Source organism: Pavona decussata, unplaced genomic scaffold (genome assembly GCF_977016875.1).
Source record: "Pavona decussata unplaced genomic scaffold, jaPavDecu1.1 SCAFFOLD_154, whole genome shotgun sequence".
In the NCBI taxonomy this organism is placed as follows: Eukaryota; Metazoa; Cnidaria; class Anthozoa; order Scleractinia; family Agariciidae; genus Pavona; species Pavona decussata.
This window is the reverse complement of record NW_028145566.1, coordinates 208807-230000: the sequence shown is the minus strand read 5'-3', so window position 1 is coordinate 230000 and position 21194 is coordinate 208807. Positions and strand designations below refer to the sequence as shown.

General features: G+C 37.9%; 1 protein-coding gene and 1 long non-coding RNA gene across 2 annotated transcripts; one reads left to right on the top strand and one right to left on the bottom strand.

Moving 5' to 3' along the window:
• Positions 1-3368: 3368 nt before the first annotated feature.
• On the top strand, positions 3369-4384 carry LOC146466014 (uncharacterized). The gene is made up of 2 exons (XR_014868150.1): positions 3369-3977; positions 4222-4384. It is a non-coding gene; the product is annotated as an uncharacterized LOC146466014 (long non-coding RNA).
• On the bottom strand, positions 3560-19952 carry LOC146466013 (pre-mRNA-processing factor 19-like). The gene is made up of 22 exons (XM_085127833.1): positions 19847-19952; positions 17146-17295; positions 16510-16586; positions 15752-15809; positions 15497-15580; positions 15068-15132; positions 14380-14409; positions 14243-14284; positions 14083-14124; positions 13493-13567; positions 12928-13003; positions 12342-12388; positions 12131-12193; positions 10739-10819; positions 10011-10053; positions 9808-9912; positions 9169-9229; positions 8435-8530; positions 6765-6864; positions 5594-5655; positions 4980-5023; positions 3560-4847 (listed from the first exon to the last, which is right to left on the bottom strand). The coding sequence occupies exons 1-22, from the start codon at positions 19863-19865 to the stop codon at positions 4750-4752; spliced, it is 1518 nt and encodes a 505-aa protein (XP_084983959.1). The 5' UTR covers positions 19866-19952; the 3' UTR covers positions 3560-4749.
• Between the last annotated feature and the right edge of the window lie 1242 nt (positions 19953-21194).

Genomic DNA, 21194 nt, shown 5'->3' with positions numbered 1-21194 from the left:
TAATGTGGAGCAAAATGACCAACATTTCAAAGGGTGTAATTTTTAATTGTCGCGCAGCAAATGCTGTGTTGCAAATTTTGAAAATTTGTTGCGTGCATTACCCCTACGTGTCACAGCAAATTTTGGTTGTCCTTTGGTAACAATAGATCACATGGTTAATCATGGTAAAATTTGAAGCTGGAACTATATGATTTTCAGAAATGGAGAAGGTAGGTTCCAATAAGAGAGATTTTTGGCGGTTTGAATACTTGAGAAATTCGATTGCACTTTATATGGGCCATAAGGCCTTTCAATCGAAATGAATTTTCTATAATTAAATCTCTCGAAACTGATGAATTTGTTTCTCCAATATGGACTGTTTTTACGTTCACGGAAAGTTCGCGTTACCAGCTCAGTGCAAAGTCTGTTGTAGGCTTTTGAGCCTTACGATTGGTTTGCGCTTGTGAGGTTGGCTCTGACAAGCTTAACACCGGTTCCGATAAGTGACTGAATGAGCAAAATAAAGCGTAGGCAGTTATTGTGCAGTGCTGCTGAGCTCTTGCGCTAGTGCTTATCTCACACATATGTCCGGCGATAAGGTAAAAAAAAAAAAAAAAAAACGCCACTGTTAAGAGATTTGATAGCTAATGCTTCATGCGTTAGCCATTCCAGTCAGCTCAATTGACAAAATCAAATACTGTTCAGTTTTTACTCCTCCACACCACAGTTTCTTTAGAAACTGCCCCCAGCCCCTTACTCAACCTCGTTTCTATGGCTTTTCCCTTGTACACGGGAACGAGGTTGCCCCTTACTTATCTTACACAGATTCACACTTGTTACATAAGCACAAACGCGCGACATAAACAAAAACAGAAACACAAGAAATGAAACCAGTGTCTTTTCATGTACATATCTCAAACCTGTTCACACACAATTCGTCTTATGCTTATGCTTATCGGTCAAAGTGTGAACCAGGGAACCTCAACTCTTGCAACAAATTGTCGCCTGAAAAAGTGTTTAAATTTTCAAGCTTAGTTTAAAAAGTGGAGATAACATTAAAGCGTTCTAAAAAATGGATATCACGGATCTCTCTCCTCCGCAAAGGCCTCTTTCACTGGAGAGAAGGATTTGATTATCCCGTCCGCCGCCATTTTGGATATCATGACGTCACACGGTTGCTGCTATTATCAGGAAGCAGAAGTTCTTTTGTGTAGAAATTGGGCAACCGTATGGCGTCAAGGAATCCAAAATGGCGGCGCGAGAAAATTCAAAAGCGAAAATAGAAGATGAGTGAAATCCAAATTTTAGAACTTCAAGTGCTATCTCCACTTTCTCAACTAAGCTTTGAAATTTAGATACCATTTCTGACAACTTAACAAGGGAGTCTTAAGGCGGGGGTACACCTGAAAGCCGTTTTCACGCCGCTTAAAATCGGTTCAACGGAAATATCTCGTTCGCGTTTCAAGCAATACGAAAACCCTATGCTCATTATACAAATCAATGTTTTGGGGTTTTTTGTAAATTTTTGGGTGATTTTTAGGTATATTTGGGAGGAGATAGTTTTTTTCAAAAGAGTAGTAAAATTAAGAGAAATAAGAAATATTGAAGATTTAGTGAAGTTTTAAAATTAGAATTTGTAGTTAATAATTAATAGACGGATACCAAGTTAGTCCACTAGAAACCCGGGGTGCTCTTGCGTAGGTATCAACTGTCTGTTAGTGTTCCAAAAATCATTTCCTTCCTTCTATTCATTCTTAAAACCTCTTCAAATTTCACTCAAATTCGGGTGTACCCCCGCCTTAATTTGCCCGAATGAATCGGTGGTGTCAGGGCTGCGTGACTTCTGTTTATGAATTAGGCGGATAGAACAGTTCTTGCATGAGGTTCCTATATCTCAATTAGCATATCGCAATGGCTTAGGTGATAGGCCTGCGCGTCTCTCACACGTGTTCAGCCTGTTACGTGAAATTTCATGAAGTAAACTGTTGCGTACTCAAAATTTTCAAGCTCTTTTCTGGGTTGTTTTTTTTTTTTATAAATCGCTTCCGTTCTACTTTTGGTCAATTAGTTTTCGGCACGAAGGTACATTTGAGCCCTCACTGTACCCCTTAAACGCGCTCCCCGAGACTGTAAATCTTGAGCTCAACTGGAAATTCTATGGAATATTTCCATTTTGCGACGAAAATTCCGACTTTCTTTTCTTCAAGTTTTAGTGCTTTTCTGTCTAATGCGAGGATGGAAATTGTGTCTAGTTACTCACGCGCAAAAACAATGATGCTCACCCTCATAAATCCTCATACGATTGTTTTGACCATTGGTGGCGTTGAACACGTCCAACATAAACGCCCATGGCACGTCCTCTTACACAAGAACCATAAGGACATGAAAAATACTGCCTAGAAATATGGTAATGGCCCGCACTCTCTGTACTAGTCGTTCAAGACGGCCGGTCTTCCTGCATTTACATCCTTGCAGGCTCCTGACCACCTACGCAGACTGTAGGACCTGTTCCTGCATATACCTGAATTAGCTCAAGATATCTAGGTTCAGTACTTTAACGGACGGTGCCCTCTTTTGTTACTGCGCGTACGTTCTGCGCATCTCGAGAAACTCGAGTTGTGGTGCCTACTAATACAGATATTTTTGCGCGGTTTAAAACTATGCGGAGAAAGCAGAACTTAGCAAGTGCTCTTGGCATCCAAAAAGAAAATTGGGTGTAACCATGCATTTTTCAGAGATAAAAGAAGCTTCAATTTTGAACAAAACGCCATTTCTTTTTGGATTCCAATAACCCATACTAAAATCTGCTTTTCCCGCATAGTAATAAACTGCACAAAAATTCCAGAGAAACTGCAATACGGTATCCCTATACCCCCTCCATCTCGTATCGAATACACTACGCTTTGCACCCCTTTCCAACCGAAGGCGAGGAAAGCTAATGCATGCAGTGAAAGATATTATAAGTTAACGCAAGCAGGGACTGCGTGGGTAGACTAGGGGGGAGGCGTGGGATAGGTTTTACTGTACAATATCTCATTTCGCTCGCTAACCGGATCTCAGTAGTAGGTGACTGGGATTTTTAAAGATAAAAGACTTGCTAAGTTTAGGTACAAGGAATAAACGACCCTGAAATAATAAGGAAAAAGAATAACCCTGCACCCCCTCCCCCTGACTCGTCCCTAGTCTCTCTTATGATATCATACAGTCGAGAGGAGACTAGGACGGCAACGCAACGAAGGGCACGACGGGAAGAAGCATCTCTCGCCCGCTTCTCGTCTCGACCATGAGAGACGACTGGGGACGAGACAGCCCCTCCCCACCCCCAGTAATCATGCTGTCCCAACACAGCAAACGCAGACAAGGCAATGAACGATTCAAGAACACAAAGTAAGTACATCTAATTTAATACAGGCGCCACGCAGAGCTAGAAAAAACTCTTAAGGCAAAGATAAGATTGCCTTCTTCTCGCTAAGATTTCAGTGAGAAATTAACGTAAATTCTGTTGAATTGGCTGAAAACAACTAAAGGGAACCGAAGGAAGAGGGTATTTCTCTTCACTCAGATGAAAACCACATTAAGATCCAGTAAAACCGTTTAATACAATAATTGGCAAAAAGCAAAATGAATCTTTATGAAGCATGTATACGTGTTGCGGATGAAACTGAAAGATTCTCGCAGGTTTTTTCGCAAGTCTGATTGCGTAGATAACTGCGAGAATCTTTCTTCTGTACAAAATGAATCCTTTTTTTTAATCGGAAAGAAGAAAAGAAAGAGTTTGCACACTTAACAAATGTAATTGGACGCTATCTATAAGTGACAAAAGCTTCTAACCTTTTTACATTGTTAAAAGAGACAAAATCAGGTGTTTTTACATTCATCAAGACTGGTTTTGTTGCGACTTAATCCGGGTCTTTGCATCCAACCCATTCGCTGAAGTCGACAAAAGATGCTACCAACTGGCAAGCGCGGGGGCAAAAATGGCGGGAAAAATAGTACAGGCCCCAGTTGTTCAAAGAGCGGATAACTTTATCCAGTGGATAAGTCGCTATCCAGTGGAGCAAATGTACTCCAAAGAACGCTTTTGGCAAGTTTTCCACACAATCCCATGCTTGAATTTGACATATGCTTCAACTACATTCACAAACAATAGGCATATCGGGAAAATCTTGCACACATTTTATCTGTTGAATAACGACCTATCCAGTGGATAAAGTTATCCGCTCTTTGAACAACTGGGGCCAGGACGTCACGATTTTATTACTATTGCTTTTTACACCTGATCGACTCTAAAATCTCCCTAGGCATCATTGCGACCTCGTTTCCAGGCTCCTTCAACTCCACTGGGAACGAGGTTGCCATTACTGCCACCCTGAGTGTCTTGTTGTTCAAAGGTATCTCTAACAAACGCGAAAAGCAAAATGGCCGAAGTTTCAGTATTCATACCATTTATCTAAGGAACGACGAGGTTAAAATATTTCGAGAATTCCATAGCTTTAATAGACAAACGGCTTCCGTTAAACTATTTCTGTTGGAGAGCGAAGTAAGCTATATTTCGGATCAGAAGGATGCGCTCGCTTCCAACTATAAACTTATCTATTACTTTTCTACAAAGGCTAAAACCACTGGAACACAGATTGCCAAGTTCAGTTTCCTTGGTTGACGGCGTGAGCAAATATTCTCACGCCGTGCCAGACATTCTGAGGTTGTGTGACAAAGTACTATCGTGTTGTGTGACTGAATTCCCAGGTTGCGTGACACAATGTTCTTTCTCTATCGGGAGTAGAACTTAAGATGACGGTCGAGGCCAACTGAGGCGATGAAGGCAGAGTGTTTGCCAAATTTCACTCCTGTTGTCACGTCAGAGTGTTCTAAAACAACAAAAAACAAACCTGTTATTTCAACTCAGATTCAGATACAGAATTAGGAAACTTAGTGAGGAAATCTTGTGAAGATGGAAGTCTACAGATTATACGACTGAGTTTAATTTATTGCCAAGTTACCTGAGAATGACTTGATCATTTCCCATTGTTTGACCAGATAAATTCTGCAAAGTACATATCAACAAGTTACTCCCGCTACAAACGCTATTTCATTAAATTTTCCACAAACACAAAACGCAAATTGAACTGAAATCACCAATGACAGGGGCAATTAATCTTCTGTATGCGACAATAACAAAACAGAGAATTTATCGCTTCTTCTACGGACAGTCTCTTCTACGTTAAAAAGCGTCAGCAATGTTATCTAACCAATCAGAGCACATGATGTTTTTTTCATCCAATTAGGTGCAACGCCAAAAACAATCCTGCCTTGTCTAATGCATATTTTCCCGGGTTTGGCACTGGTTGCATATTTTCTCGCACTGACGCCAGTTGCACGTTGGTTGCATGTTTTCCCGCGCTTGGCACCGGTTGCATGTTTTCCCGCGCTAGGCACCGGTTGCATGTTTTCCCGCGCTTGGTGCTTGCCCTTTGTTTGTGCTTCGAGTTCTGATTGGTTCATTGCGTTGCTTTTTGTTTGTTGTGATTGGCCAGATGTTATTATTTCCACGAGGATTTCCGTGGCAGTTGTCAGGAAAACAAAAACTGTTCCCTCATTATGAACTCTAACTTACTGGATTTCAGAGCCACCCACAGCCAGATATGTACCACTCTGATCAAAGCTCAGCGTTTTAACCTGCAGGATGAAAGTCAAACTTGGTAAGTGCAATCATTAAGACGCAAACATCCAGATTTCGCTCTTTGATAAGGTGAGCTTTTTTAGAAAGCCAACAGAAAGATGTCAAGAATTGTTAGCTGAGTCTACTTTGATACATTTAACAAATCGACGGCAGTTTTCTATGGTCTATACTCTTATAGACCATAAAATGACGTCAAAAAATGTTCGAAACTTAAGTGGAACCACGAGCCGCAGGCGAGTGGTTTCACTGCCAAGTTTTGGACATTTTATGACGTCATTTTATGGTCTATTTAACAATTATTCCACGAGCGCGTGTTGGATATGAGATGATAGATAGCCAACGAGGCGCGTAGCGCCGAGTTGGCTATAATCATCTCATATCCAACAAGCGTGAGTGGAATAATTGTTTTATTAAAAACAATCACAAAATATTGCTAGATTTTGCGGATTCCACTTTGCAAGTAACAATTAGAAGACAATTTAATGGTCTCTTTTTCTCGGGCATGGTATAATGGCTCATACACCATGGCCGCTAAGCCAATCAAATCGCTCGAATTGCATTATACAATGATCCAGTTTTTAATAAAAGAGTATAGACCATAGCAAACTGCCGTCGATTTGTTTTTTACAATAACATGGAAAAAGTACGAGCGGAATTGACTATTTTTTTCGTTGAGAAAGCGCGCGCGTTACATCTGACGTCATTTTTATTGTCTGTACTCTTATAGACAATACCTACGAGCCAATCAGGGCGCGAAAATTTGGACAGTTATTGTAGAATTAACTATAACAAACAAAACAAACCGAAAAACCAACGAATTGTAAAACAGAATATTGGTGTGCATTCAAGAATAACCCGACTTAATTGTGACAGGATAAGTTCTATAACTGTGAAAGTGTTAGTTGTGAAAGTGTACAATCAAACTAAGGATAAAAAAGTATCATATTAAGCAAGAAGTTCCGCTATAAAACGACAAGCTTGTTTGTCAGTTGTTTACGCTCTTGATGACAACTGAAGGAGAGAATGGCAAGGTCAGGTCAGGCCCCTTTTAAACTGGAATTTCCTGTTTGATATTGTCAGGAACATCTGAATTTTGTATCCATACCTCAAATCTATCCTCTAGTGTAATGGTCTTGAAGTTTTTCAGTTTGCGCAAATCCCAGAGTTTTATTACCGAGTCATCAGCTGAAGTGGCCAAGTAGTAACTGCATGAAAATGACAAAACAACAGTGAAGATTTTGACACAAGAGCAAGTATGGTCGCCTTCATCAAAATAAAACGCCAAATCAACTGGTCACTTTAACCCTTTCCCGACCAAGAGTGCCATATGGCACAAGACGCAATTATGAGCTCAGTATTTGGTCAATTTGTGTGAAATTTGCACAACCAAAAGATCTTTGAAAGATCTATAAATTGAAGGCATAAAATCGTGCCCCCCTCCTATATGAGACTTGATTTACTACCCCTCAAACTTTTGGATTTTTTTTCCTTTGTATGTTAAGGGTCCAGTTGAAATCTTACAACAAGCAATGCACTGAGAGCTGTACATTAAGCTATAGTTTAGGGGGATACCCAGTATGTACAACAAATAAGAAAATTTTCAAAGTTTTTCTTCTATCGTTTTGGACTTTTCTCACTCTAATATGTGACCTCCTCCATCTCTGTTGGTGTGATTTATAGCACACTCCAGAAAATACCTTTTAAATGGTATATCACATGTAGTCTCCCAGTTCATAGTTAGCGATTTAGAAAAATTTGCCATTTCCCTCGGACGGGAAAGGGTTAAGAAACATGTTTGTCTAAAATCCATGAGATCAGAGTGATTTTCACAATAAATATCCTCGACAAAAATATCTCTAGACCCAGAAACAAAACCAGAACCAATAGTGACTGAAGCCTATGTTACACTAGGTGATTGCACCATTGTGGATAACTTGCATATAAACTTGCTTAGTGTAAATTAGCCTTATGGATAAGGGCAGTTAGTTTCTAAAGAAACTGTGGTGCTGCGTCGGTGGGGAGTAGAAACAAATGTTTGGTTTATCAACAGAGTTGAAAACTAAAGGTAAATTGGCCACCGTAAAAAGATTCAAGTGCTTATGCTCTAACGAAGGGCTAACGCTCGAAACGTCGGCACTTGAATCTCTTTACGGTGGCCATTTCATCTTTAGTTATCAATTCTGTTGATAAACCAAACATTCGTAAAGTAGTCTTGATGCAAGTTTTTGTGTACTTAGCTTCGGCTGTTTACTTCAAATTTGTACTGAGGTCAGGATTCACATCATTTAGATTCACACAGCTAGCATTCATGTAGACGTCTTAAAGGATTTCAGAGTAGTTGGGATTAATATTGTCTGAACGCCTTATATTCCACCACGTTATAGCTTCTTTGCAAAAGGGTTCAACTACAGGGCACTCAAGAAACATGTGAACAAGATTTTCCTTTTTGGTAGAGCCAGTGCTTGCATTGTGGTGTTTCTTTTATGTTCATTTTATAGAGAGAGAGATTGGTTGGTATGATGTTATGTATAATTTTAAACTGAAAGCTTCTCAACTTGTCTTCAACGGTGACTTTAAAAGGAAGTTCGTAAAAGGAAGTTCGCAGGCGACTGAGGTTTTATACCTGTTGTCAAAAACACTTGACGAATGAATGAAAAGATTGCAAGACAACTCAACTAGGAAAGCAAGCATAGAAGGGGAACACCAAAAAGAAAACACATGTACAGTTAGCAAGTTCTCACAAATTCTTTACAAATCAATATTCATTCTACGTACCCATTTTCTGAGAAGGAGATATCTGTAATGGGGCCAGAGTGTCCAGGAAATTTGGCGACATTAGCACCTTCCTTCAAATCCCAGATCTTTATCACACTACAATATTGAACATGCAAAATTAGTGTGAAACGACAACTATAACCTTTTACATACAAATAATTATTTATTATATTATTGTAATTTCACACGAATAACATCTAAATGCGAGGTAAGTTGCACTAAAAGCCTACTAGTAAGTGGCCCATAAGGCCTGAGTTTCCCCCGGTTTCTATAGCATAAAGCAAATAGGAATATTGGTATAATTCCTTCCTGGATAGGATGCTAGTCCATTGCAGGGTTATCCCCAGCAGAATGTCAACAGTATCCAAGCCCATGCAGTGTCCAACCTATGCTCCAACAACTCAGGGTTTTTGTAAGAGCCAAGATGCAGGGACCTTTACTTGACTACTTCAATTTTTGTCCCAGCTATTTTACACAAGGCTGTGCTAAAATATCTGAGTAAAGGACAGCTTCGATTGACAGAGTATTTTTTCTTTATTCCCCTGCATACTAAAACCGAATTGCAACAATTTTTCCCACGTGCGACACACGTTAACTGACCCTCAAATCTTTCGATCAAAAGTTCAATTGAAACTGTGACAAACTAACCACTGCACAACTGGTCAAAAGTTCATCGTGGTGTACCTCTATGCTTATTCTGTGCTCAGCTGTCTGTTATTGTAATTTTTACAAACCTGTCTGTTGTTCCGGTACCGAAAATAAGACCGTCTGGATGAAACTGAGCACAAGTCAGTCCTGAGAGCAGGCAAAATCAAAATCATTAGTCTCTAAATAAGCCTTTCTGTATATAATTTTTAAAGGAACAGAAACAGGTAGTGCCTAAATTACAGTAATTAATTCAACAGCATGTAAACTGGCTCCTACAACAATGAATCAAAAATTTATTTATTTATATTGGCAAATAAATGTAACACAACAAAAATAAAGGTTAGTATTCATCTGGCTTTGATACTTGATCCAATTAGAGGCCAAGTAGTTCGACATACTTGTTTTATTTAAACACAAAAAATCAAGTCATATATTATTTTTATTTTTCTCTCTCAAAAACTAATTTTTTGGGGAAAAATGCCACTAAAAAATGCTTTTGACTCACTAAAATGCTTGAAAAATTGCTTGCATAATGTGCAAAAGTCTAATTAGGGGGTTAAATTTTTCAAAACTTCAAACTGGAACTTTTGGCGGAATGGAAAGTGCGGAAGATTTGCTAATCAACACTATCAGGAATAGAATGAGAAAAAGCTTGGGGTGGTAGAGTCTGTAGCACTATAAAAAAAACCCTTCCTCCCAGAAGTAATTGGGAGAGTTTTTATTACCTTGATTGATGTTTGGATCAGAAAGGCACCTTGTTAGTACATGGCCTGTTCTTATGTCGGAGAATGCCCAATGTTGATCGGTTGAACAGCTGAGAAGGTAGTCACCTATGTTGAACATACAAAAATTTTGTAAGAGTGATGTTGATGCAAATTATATAACAAAAAACATTAAAAATAAACACTCTTAGACACAACAAAGTTACCTGTAGCATGAAGACTGAGGCCAGTGACAGCTTGATCATGTGCCTGAGAAAAATTAAGAACACAAATGACGGTCTCACAATTTCATGGGTTTTGGGACCTAAAATTATAGAAATTCTACCGATGGGTTGTGGTAATCAGTTTTACTTTTTTCTATGCTGAAACTGGCAGCTGCTGGAAGACCACCATTGACAAAAGTCATGTTTTCCCTCCGATGGGTACCCCCCCCATATAAGTTATTTAGGTATGTGTGGTGCTAAAGAGTATAGTTTTTAAGCCGTGTTGGTCTGAAATGGGGTAAAGATTTTAACGATGTTGGTCTGAGAGTCTGAAAATGGGGATGGACTTTACAGAAAGGGTATGGATTCTAAAGACCAGGTCTCTCCCACCCCCATTGTTCTCCCCCTGTAATAGTACATGTACTCTAAATGAAGGTTAAAAACTGTCACCTGACTGTTATCTTCTCAAGGAGGCAAGATCAAGATAAATACAGTAGCTGAAAACAGCATTTACAATAGAGGTTTTCACATTTATCTGTACTTTGCCTGTACACTTCCCACAAAATGTTTGCTTTGCACACAAGACCCTTGTTTCTTCAGCTGCTACAACTTTATTTTAATTTTATTTTATTTTTTAGTGCTGTAATAATTCAGTTTTTGCTCATGTTACTACTTTGTTACCCAGGGAGGGTCTCAAAAAAGGTTTTGGATCGTACTACTTCCTTGTTTACCTTTACTATGTGAGAACAGGATGCTTGTGGAATGGACCATACACGGATGGTTGCATCCGCTGATCCTGAGAATCCAAGATCCTGTTATAGATAAATAAACAAAGGAAAATAATAAAGTCAACAACAGCTCTTGTTGTACACGCAGACTTTCACTCAACAAAACAAACACTGTGATTGGCTGATTCTTGGTCACATGCCCCTGATGAAAAACAAATGTATCCCGACCGGGATACAATATTATTCTGAAGTTGTTGCCCTCTCAGTTGTTGGCTTGTATATTTGCTTGTTTCACTGTGACGAACATCAGGACTCTCAGGAAAACAAAACTAACTGTTTCCCTCAGGACCATACATTAAGTGTTTATTATTACAATAATTTGTTGATCCTGCAGTCAAATAACCTACTGGTTGAAAAGGCATGAAAAGAAAACAAAAGGATTGATACAATGCTGAATGATCTAATTACCTTCATTTAATAAAATTTACTGTATTTTTCAGTCAGTGACACAGGCATACTCAGAAAATGAAAATCTAAGTTCTTCCAACAGAAGTCGAACATATGACCTTCTGATTACTAGTGCTAATGTTCTACCACTGAGCGACAGGAGACTCATGGGATCCAGTTACCTTGTTTGTATATCAAAAAAGCTATTAACTGGTTCAACAGGGCCATCTCCGATGCTTTTAATAGATAAAATTTGAGAATAGTATTTTGCTACCATTAGCCAATAACGTAACATCCAAACTGACATAATTATTGCAAGTTAATGTATAGAGGTAGGTTAACAGTAAATGATATTTTACTAGCAGAGCATTTATTTAATAGGAGACACTCTCCAGATCTAATGACATTTTTTTACATTTTAGTTTCATTGGAGAGAAGAAAACTGGAGTACTTAGAGCACTATGAACTCTAATACCACCAATCATATTTTTCATAAGTTGTTTCTTATTGTAGCAGTCAGAAGGGTTCCACACACCAAGAAAACTGTCCTACTTTGTTGGTAACTACAGTAGTTCTGTAGTTCTCGTCTACAGAAACAAGAAATGGCAGAGACCTTGAAATGTTCTTAAAAAAGTGGCCATTTGGTTGAACCTCAAATGCAGCAAGAGACAATATGGAGAATCCCTTGTCTGGGAGCATAGCACAAGGTCTTCAACCATGATGAAAGCCCATATACTAAGTCTGTTGTGTTGCTCTTAAGTCAGGTTTACTGTTGTATTGTGCTTGTGAATCATAATGTAACTAAAGACTTGCTATATACCACACTACCTCAATTTTGCCCAAGGGTTTGTTATGTGTTTAACCAGTAGGCCACCACTTCTTTCACAGATACAGTGTAGCAGTACAATAAAATATTTTACATCTAAAAGTTAACATGCCAATGTATACCTCATAGGGATGATAGACAACATTTGTAACCTTCTTGGTGTGACCTTTCAGAGTTGCAATAACCTAGAAATGAAAAAAAAAAAAAAAAAAAGTTCCAAAACGTAAGTCAAGACTCAATGTTTCAAGTGTAATTTTTATAGTTATGTCCACTCATTGAGGTCTCTTTTCCGCGAAAAGAATCTTTAGTGATAGTGTGTGCTTTCTATCTTACCTGTTCCGTGTCACGATAGAATACCACTGCATTTTTGTCAAGACCACCTAAATGAACAACATTCAAGCGGTTACAAAAGAATCCAAATACACAAAGAACAATGATCATAACGATATACAGTGCTCAGTGCTCCATTTTTGGTAAGTATTTAAGTTATCTTTCACTTGCAGTATGGAGAGTTTTTAAAAAACTGTATGGAGGTTCTTCTTTTTAACCCTGTGGATGAAAGCTAATGAGCAAAATTTTCCAGGGGTATGGTTTCTTGTGAGGCACAACATGGACTAACATGTGATTCTCAAGATGTGGTCATCCATTCAGTCTCTTCCAGTGGTGCTGTAAATTATACCGCACAAGATGGTCCTACCTTTTGAGTCTGCAAATGAAATCCTACAGTGATCATTGACTGAGACAAAAACTGCTGAGTAGTATTTTTCTGTGGTCCTTAATTTTGAGTCTCTGGATGAAATCCTTAAGTGTAGTTTGTTGCACAAATGAAATATCTGAGTTGTACTCTCAGATATACCTTGACATGACAACCAATGAGACTGCTTGATCAATGAGAATTATATTATGATAGAGTACAAACCTGTGATCACCCTGGATGTGTCTGCAGCAAACAAATCCAGTGCCAAGATTCCTGGATTGCTTGCACTGTGGAGGCCCTAAAACGACCAAGAAAGGATCAATTTAGTGCAATCTTCTCACACATTATAATATTAACTTTAAAGTTTAACACTGAATTTATGATTGAACTAATGTAGTCAGATCAGTAAATTGAGGTCCCTTGAAAACAGGAAGGGACAAAATGGATTGAAATCTGTCCAAGCACAAAAATTGCCTCATGGATTGGCAGTTAAAATTTATTTCCCTTCTTGATCATATCTTACACCTTAGTACAGAAGGCTCAGCTCACTTCAAAGCTAAAAAAACTGCAGTATTGCAAGGTAAAACACCTGTTGAATTGTAGGGACATGAGTACAATCTAAACAAATTAAGGTAAACCAAATATGAAACAATACAAGTTTGCCTTTGTGAACCAGTTTAATTATGGTAGTGTAAACTGCAGGTTTCACTGGAAGAGTTTCGGGCCTCAGAAAATGCATGTTATTGAAATCAATTTTTGTGACACACTTTACTCTCTAAAAACTTACTGCATGTGAGGAAATGGGTTTGTAAGATCTTATCTCATCCACTGTACTCAGATCCTCTGGAACCTTTTTACCTCTCTAAAAGGAAACAAAAACAATTGTTGTTAAAGACCTTGTCATTACTGAAAGGTTCTCAATAACTCTTTCACCAAACACTCTTTTTCTGTATATTTACAGATGTATCAAATTGCCTCAGGGGAAAAATGCATTTGTTATTCTAACTTACATTAAGGACAGTGTACCCCTCCCTTACCACCAAACCAATGCATCCATATACTGAGATTTCATTATTACAACAACTTTTATTTTTGGCCCAATAGAAAACAGATTAAGTGACTTTTTGTCTGACAAAATCAGAAATCTGACCACTCCCTTAATACCAGTATCAACCACTTTTAAGAGCCCCCAAAGGAGCATGCAACGAATCCAAAACTCTATTGCCATTTAAAAAAAAAAATTGGGTCTCTTTGGCATGAGAAACACAACATTAAATGGAGATGGTCTTTTGGATTCTGCTGAGAACACTGTTATTTACTGAGAATTATGACTGTACATAAAATAGATCATTAAACAGATGTAACTGTAGCACTTACCTTCTTACGTTCAGCAGTAAGGAGAGTGGCCTTGTCTTGCAACTGCAAAGTTAAAAGAGAAAATAAAATGTACAGGCCAAAACATGGTCAAACAATCTTGTAACAGAGCAACACAAAGAAGGAACATTCTTACAACAATTTTACGTGTTTTAAAACATACTTTCTGTAGAACATCTTCTGTCATTCCTTCTTCTTCACCAGGCTGAAAAAAAAAAAAAGATGCATTTAACAATTAAACAGGGTAAGGTAAAAAACATGCATAAACATCAATAATATCGACCTGATGTTATTGTTTACCTGGCCAGCAAGCTCCATTGCCTCTTCCATCTGGAAAGGCAAAACAAATAAATTCTTCAAGTTACAAGGTAATGGCTACTTCAAGATTAGCAACAAGAGGTAAGTTATTAAGGATGGTGCCTTCTTTTGCTACTGTACATACATTCTACCTGTATGTATCTTGGAATTGTACCAGAAACTCTCATTTCTCAGGGACGGTGGCTACTGTGCAGGAAGAGAAGATCTTAGCAAGGAATATTGAAGTCCAAAAGGATATTTTGGGTAACCATTATTTTTCAGAGATGATCAAGCTTCAATTTGAAGAATGAATTCATGCATTGTTACATATTTTAAAGCTTTTTCTATTAATGTCAGTTACTTAATTGCAATCATTATCGCTCTCTACATCACTGCCCCCAAAGAAGTTGAACAAAACTAGTTTTTGGTTTGCCCATTTCCATCATCTCATGTTTTGTTTGGGTCATACACAATGAGCTGAATTACTGCTTCTAGATTGGTTCCAACCAAGGTTTTAGCAAACAAGATAGAACACTAAGAAATTCATGGAAGTTCAACTAGAACCTTTTACAAATTCTGCAAGACATGCCTTTAAATTGCTCAGTTTTACATTTTTGGTTAAAAGCCTGGTTCTAACACAGTTTGCCACAGCACTAAGACAAACAAATTCCTTATTGATGGTGTTCCTCACCTGTACTGGAGTAACTGGTGGAACAACGACAGCCATACCAGCTTGTGGTTTGAGAGTAGCCAGAGCTGTTGATAACAAAATACTCAAGTCAGTTCTAAGACTATTGGACTGATCACATTAAACAACAGTATTCTTGGATAAGAATGAAAAACTGTAGACCCCATCTCATAGTACTTTGACCTCATCTGACTCTATTGGATGTACATGTAAAAGAACCACAAGAGATGTAAAAAATCTCTGGCAGTGACCACTAGTGTCTATCTCAAATTCACATTCAAATTAGGGAGCATTTATAACTCATTACCTCATTATTGTCAACTGTGCCACAAGCAGTCTGGCAAAGTCCCCACGGAGTGTTGTAAATTATCCCTGAAAAGCCCCAAGGGGAGTGCATAATAAGATATTTGATATTAAGTAGCAGCGGAGTACCTTCACGAGCGGCAGTCACTTCCTTTGTCAAACGAGCAATCACACGACATGCAGCATCATGCTGATACAACGCATGAGATAACTCTGAAATAAAAAAAGGATGTTGCATTATTAGTCAGGCACTCATTCACGCAAACTTTTGTTGTGCAGAAAATGCTCCCACCTAACTTCCCCTCTCAAAAAAGGGAAGGAAGGAAACATTTATTCTTGGAAATTTGTACCAGTTCAGATAAAACAATACAAAACTAAACCAACCTTGTCTTGCTGTTTGAAGCTGTTGTCTTAAAGTAAAACTGTGTAACATGCAAGCATCCTGAGGAATATAAAGATCATCAGTACATTATTTTGTCATGTATATAAATCCTTATTAAACTAATCCTTTTTCAAGTCAGACATTACTAAGGACAAGTAACACAACTTTTGAGTTAATGGAAGAAAATTTTGTTTATTTACATCAACTGTGACTATTAATTTAAAGCCATTCAGAACCATGCAAAATGAAAGCTACTAAGCAGGATGTTCTTGTGGTGCTGTGTCATGTACTGTACAAACTGGGTGTAATGTTTTAGCCTGTGGATGAAATCCTGAAGTGTGACCATTCAAATGAAAGGTTATGACTAGTGTCTTCCTTTTAATTTTCAAGATTATTTCTAATGCTGTGTAATTCTTGCTTTTGAATCTATGACTAGGTAAAATTTGTTTGTATGATTATTCTAAAACTAAGTCATCAAACATCACAGTACTGTAGTTCTATTCTCATTTACCATAACAATTTTCTCAGATTGGATATTGTTGAGAAAGAGACTGTTGCTGTTGTTCATTGTGGTAGGTACAACAATAATAAGTGTATTACCGTTTGTCTCATGATGCCGTCACTTTGACTACATCACAAGACAAATGATAATACACTTATCATTATTAGATTGCATATTATTTATGCAAACCCAGGACAACAATAACTCAGAACCTGAGAGGTGCTTTCATAAATCAAAGTAGGTTAAAAAAATGCTCACCCATTCATCCTGAAGAGCTTTCAAGATAGCTGGAATACTAGTGGCTGAGGGAGGCCTTGGTTTGACAAGAGGGTTCACTGAAACAAAGCAGAGTAAAATGTTGTTCAAAACTTCCCCTGACATTGACATATGACCCTGGTTAGGGGTGTGGTCATCTGATAAAGAAAGTATTGACTAAACCAGATTTTTCCAAGATCAAAATTGAGCATAAAAAAGCATTGACAGAATTTGTATACCCCTCCCCTAGCCTACCCCTTCACCCCTGTGACCCCATAAATCCTCTATTAAACTCCCCCTTTTATAGCTCCCATCTATAATTAGCCCTCCCCCCTTTATAGAAGAAGAAGTTGTAAAGCTTCCCTCTCATTTTGTTCATGTGACGTTATGCCAGTGTTGACATAGCCTGGTCTAAAAGTTTACATAGACTGGTGCAAGATGAGTAGGAAAAAAAAAAAAAGAAGAAAGCGACATACCCTAGGCTGATAAAACCCAATATTCGTAATATAGATGGGCTTACTACCAGAAGGATAGTTGCATGACCTGCATCTGAGATTTAGAGGACTAAACTTTGGAAATTTAAAAAAACAAGGCAGACTTTATAGGAGAGGAATATAACCAATGATTATAGCAGCCTACCCTTGATATCAATCAGTTGTTCCTCTGAAATGGGCTCTCCACTGATTGGATCAGTGCCATTTTCAGCGATGTACTTTTCAATCAGTCGTCTCTCAAACACACAGTTAGAGGATGGTGAGACACAGGGGTGCTCTGGAACTTCATTACTGACTATAAAAAGCAAAGATTTGGGTCAGTACAAATGTATGTTACTGATATTTATTGTCTTTATTGCTCAGTCTCTTGTAACCAACCAAGGTTAGAGTTAGGGTTAGGAATTGTTGTCCCATTTGAGGGTGCATTTTTAAGGACTACTCTGGAAAAAGAATACTTTGGAACCTATTCTGATTTTAGAATGCAAAGAATAGTATTCCGTTCATTCTGCCCTGATAGCAGAATGAACAGAATACAGCTTACTCAAAATAAGAGGAATTGTGTTCTTTCAGAAGGGTTTTCAGATTGAAGAGGATAGGCACAATTGCATTCTTTCCAGTGAAAACTGATAAGCTGCCTAATACAATACTAAACACTGCTAACACTGATTTACACTAATGGCGATAATTACAGTTTTAACTGTACTTACAATATAAGCATACTATACTATACAACGGTACGTACTAACAAAAAAAAAAAAACACTACAGTAAAAACCCGCGTGTAAGAACCTACTTTTTTAGAGTTTGGCAAAACAGGTTCTTATATTTTGGGGTACTTACTGGCATTTTAGGCTAAGTAGGTTCTTAATTAGGTTCTTAATTTTTACGGAGTAGAAAATACTGTAATGAGCTGCAAGATGATACAGGCATGGAACACTTAAACCAAGACCAAGTCATCATTACATACAAATGATACATTCTTTTAATTGTAGCCGAATTGTTTTATGATAACAGTTCACATTTAACATACATTGTGCATTTTTAGTTTCACTGTGCAATTTTTTTATCTCTATAGACAACCTTTTTGGTAAAATATTATAAATAAAATAGTCAAACCCCGCATATAAGAACGTGTTGGAATTTTTTTGGCTAAACAGGTTCTTATATTTTGGGGTATTAAAGTAGCAAATTTCTGCCAGGAGGTTCTTAATTTTCTAGGTTCTTACACGCGGGTTTTTACTGTATTTACAATAATAACACTGTATCTTCACAACCAACTTTTTTTATACAATATTATAACTGACATTATTTACATTACAGTACAAAAGTCACTTACATTGCACTACTAAAAAGGCATCTAGATAACAACCCATCCACACACTCCTCAAGTTTTTGTTTTTATTGTTAATTATTTACAATATCGCAGTATGAACAGGTAAGCGAAAAGAAACGATCAAAAGAAAAACGACAAAAATAGAACAACAACAAAAAAAAAAGTAGTGGAAAATGATTCAAGGGGTCCCTCAAATAACCACGTCTTCGATGAATTTGTTGCGAATTAGTGGTTCCCATTTAATCTTGAAGTTCTTTAGATAACCTATTTCCTTGGCAATATCATATTCGATGCAAGCTTTTTCACGTAATTCTGTTTCAAAGACGGGGAAGAGAAGGGGTGCCTCGTGTAGACTGCGACGATATATATAAAATTTGGCAACCAGAAGGGCAAAATTGAGCAACGTACAGAACTTTGAATTGTCTATCACACTGCACAGAACATTAGCTGGAGTAAGGTTGAATTCAATCTTGGAGTTTCGAAGCCACCATTCCCGAAAATCATCCCAAAAAGCTACTGCAATTGGACAGTGAAAGAGCAGATGTACAAGTGTCTCAGGATTTTCTTTACAAAAAAAACATTTATCGTCTTATACAATACTTGCTTTGAAAAGCCTGTCCTTTGTAAACACTGTATTATGAATAATTTTAACTGAAACATATGCAATTTAATTTCCTCGGTTATTCTCCAAGGTAGAAGATATATCTTTGATGGATTTCCTTTGGAGACACCTGAGTAAAGAATTTTTTGCTCTGATGAAGGTGGCACAAATTTACTGTCAGCGATAGCATGTAGCAGGTTTGCAGTGGTAAGATTCAAGTTGTTAGTGCGCAAATTAGTAATTAAATCAACAAGGGCTCGGGATTCTTTGGAGATTTTGTTATTCCTGAACTGAAATACTACAAGCCCTAAATAAAATTTTAATTTGCAGTGAATTGAGAGCCCTACCACTCTCTCTAAGGGAACGTCTGTTTCTGACAGCTGTAAGAAAATTGTTCTCAAAAAAGAAAATTGACTCCAGATATTAGCATAAAAAGGACTGAGGTAAGAAAACTGCTCGTTTTAGAATTGCTCCCAACTTCACTGCATTACGCGCAAATTATATTCAGCTGTTAATTAAGTTTTGTAATCAACATCATGTAAGCTTATGACTTTGTATACAATCATGCATTCTTGTAGTTGCATCGATCCAAACCCTGACCGATCGATTGTTAAGGCGCGATTGTTGCAGTCAAACTAACGGAATAAGGCCAGATAACGGAGATTACTTGTAATCAAACAAGCCTCATAAAAGTAAGCCATGCAAAATGAGCTTGTAAAATTGACATACAACCAGCAAACGAACACGCAGAGTGAACATGAACTCTCGAACAACAATCACTGCCAGTGGCAATTATAGCCATGAATTCTAAAAGAAGTTAAAGGGCAGCTATTTTGACAATCGGAGAAGGAAAGAATTTGTGATCGAACACTGCTAAAAGAAGGTTTGAAGGAATGTAGTGAGCCAAACTTACTTGAACAGAAGAGCGCCATCTTGTTTCCTTGAAAGCATGTGCAGCAGTAAAGGATGCTGGGAAAAACTCGAACCAGTCCTTTTCGTGCCGTTCTATTGATTTTACCTTCGAAAAATTATACCACTGGCAGGGACACAGATTAATTTCTTCTCAAGTAAAGAAAGGTATCATATATATATGTCGATGTATTGTGTGATTTAGCAAAACACTCCATGTTTGCCGATCAATGTTTCCAATTTTCTTTGTTTACTGTATATTTATAATATATGTATAATATTTATCGTCATCACCATTATCATCTATGCCAGCTTGAAGATAATATAAGTTCCTCCCAAGAGATGTTTCAACCATGCCCCAAATGCATTTAAAGCCTAGTTTACCACTGCAACATTTTGATGAACAATCAATCTTGTACCCAGACTCCCCAGGATCAGGACCTCTGGCCAACTGTTGGTCACCTGGAGAGACTCTGGGAAATCAAAAACAATGATGATGATGATAAAGTTTATTGATTGGTTTCCCTGTTAATGGGTTTGGCTTTTTTAACACGTGATTTCTGCAGTGAAAAAAGTTTTAGTAGAGTCTCTCCAGGCAACCAAGTGCTGACCAAAGAACCTCAAGGTGCAAGATTGACAGATAAGGCAATAGCTTCTCAGCTCTATAATCAGGCCAATAAATAAAAACGGGAGGGGGAAGGGGGTCAGTCATGATGCAGGACTGCAAATATATATAAAGTTGTCAAGTTAGAAGGATTCATGAAATTTAAAAGTTGGGGCAGGAGGTAGATTGTAGCTCATTATCATCATCATCATTTTCTGTGCCAGAAGACGCAAAAGACTGTAACACTCTCTGTCTAATCACCCTGTATTTTTGCTGCCACTTTGGCCATATTCCAGCTACATTGCGGGTTTATGAATCAAATAAAAGCTGTTTAGCAATCCTTTCCATAGATACTATTCGCTTTGGAAAGGTTCTGTACAGCCCCATACATAAATATTACAGTCAAACTCCAGTTAGCAACCACCCAAAATGTCAAGCCTTGGTGGTCGCTTACGAGAGATCAGACCACAGTGGGTTTAAATTTTGAACTCATTAGCATAAGGTGACTCCCAGAGGTTAATAGCCACAAAAATGTTTTTCAAATTTCCAAAATTATATTGCCAAAGAATTTCAGTAACTAAGTTTATGGTTTGCCTGTGATAAACAAATGTTAACTAATACAGCGAAAAGGTTAAGTCTATTTCAGGACTCCCAGTACCTCCGACTGTGACATTCATGTCCCCTGAACTACCCAAGAATGCACGTGAAAATGTTACAAAGGCAAATTGTCCTTCTCCTGACAGGGGAT

Bases quoted from the DNA above. Each gene is read 5' to 3' on its own strand.
- LOC146466013 (XM_085127833.1), bottom strand. The intron at 14,410-15,067 runs GTGAGGAACACC...TTGCCTTTCCAG, and splicing joins CACCAGTTACTCCAGTACAG to ATGGAAGAGGCAATGGAGCT. The intron at 9,230-9,807 runs GTAATAAAAACT...GCCTGCTCTCAG, and splicing joins TGATCCAAACATCAATCAAG to GACTGACTTGTGCTCAGTTT.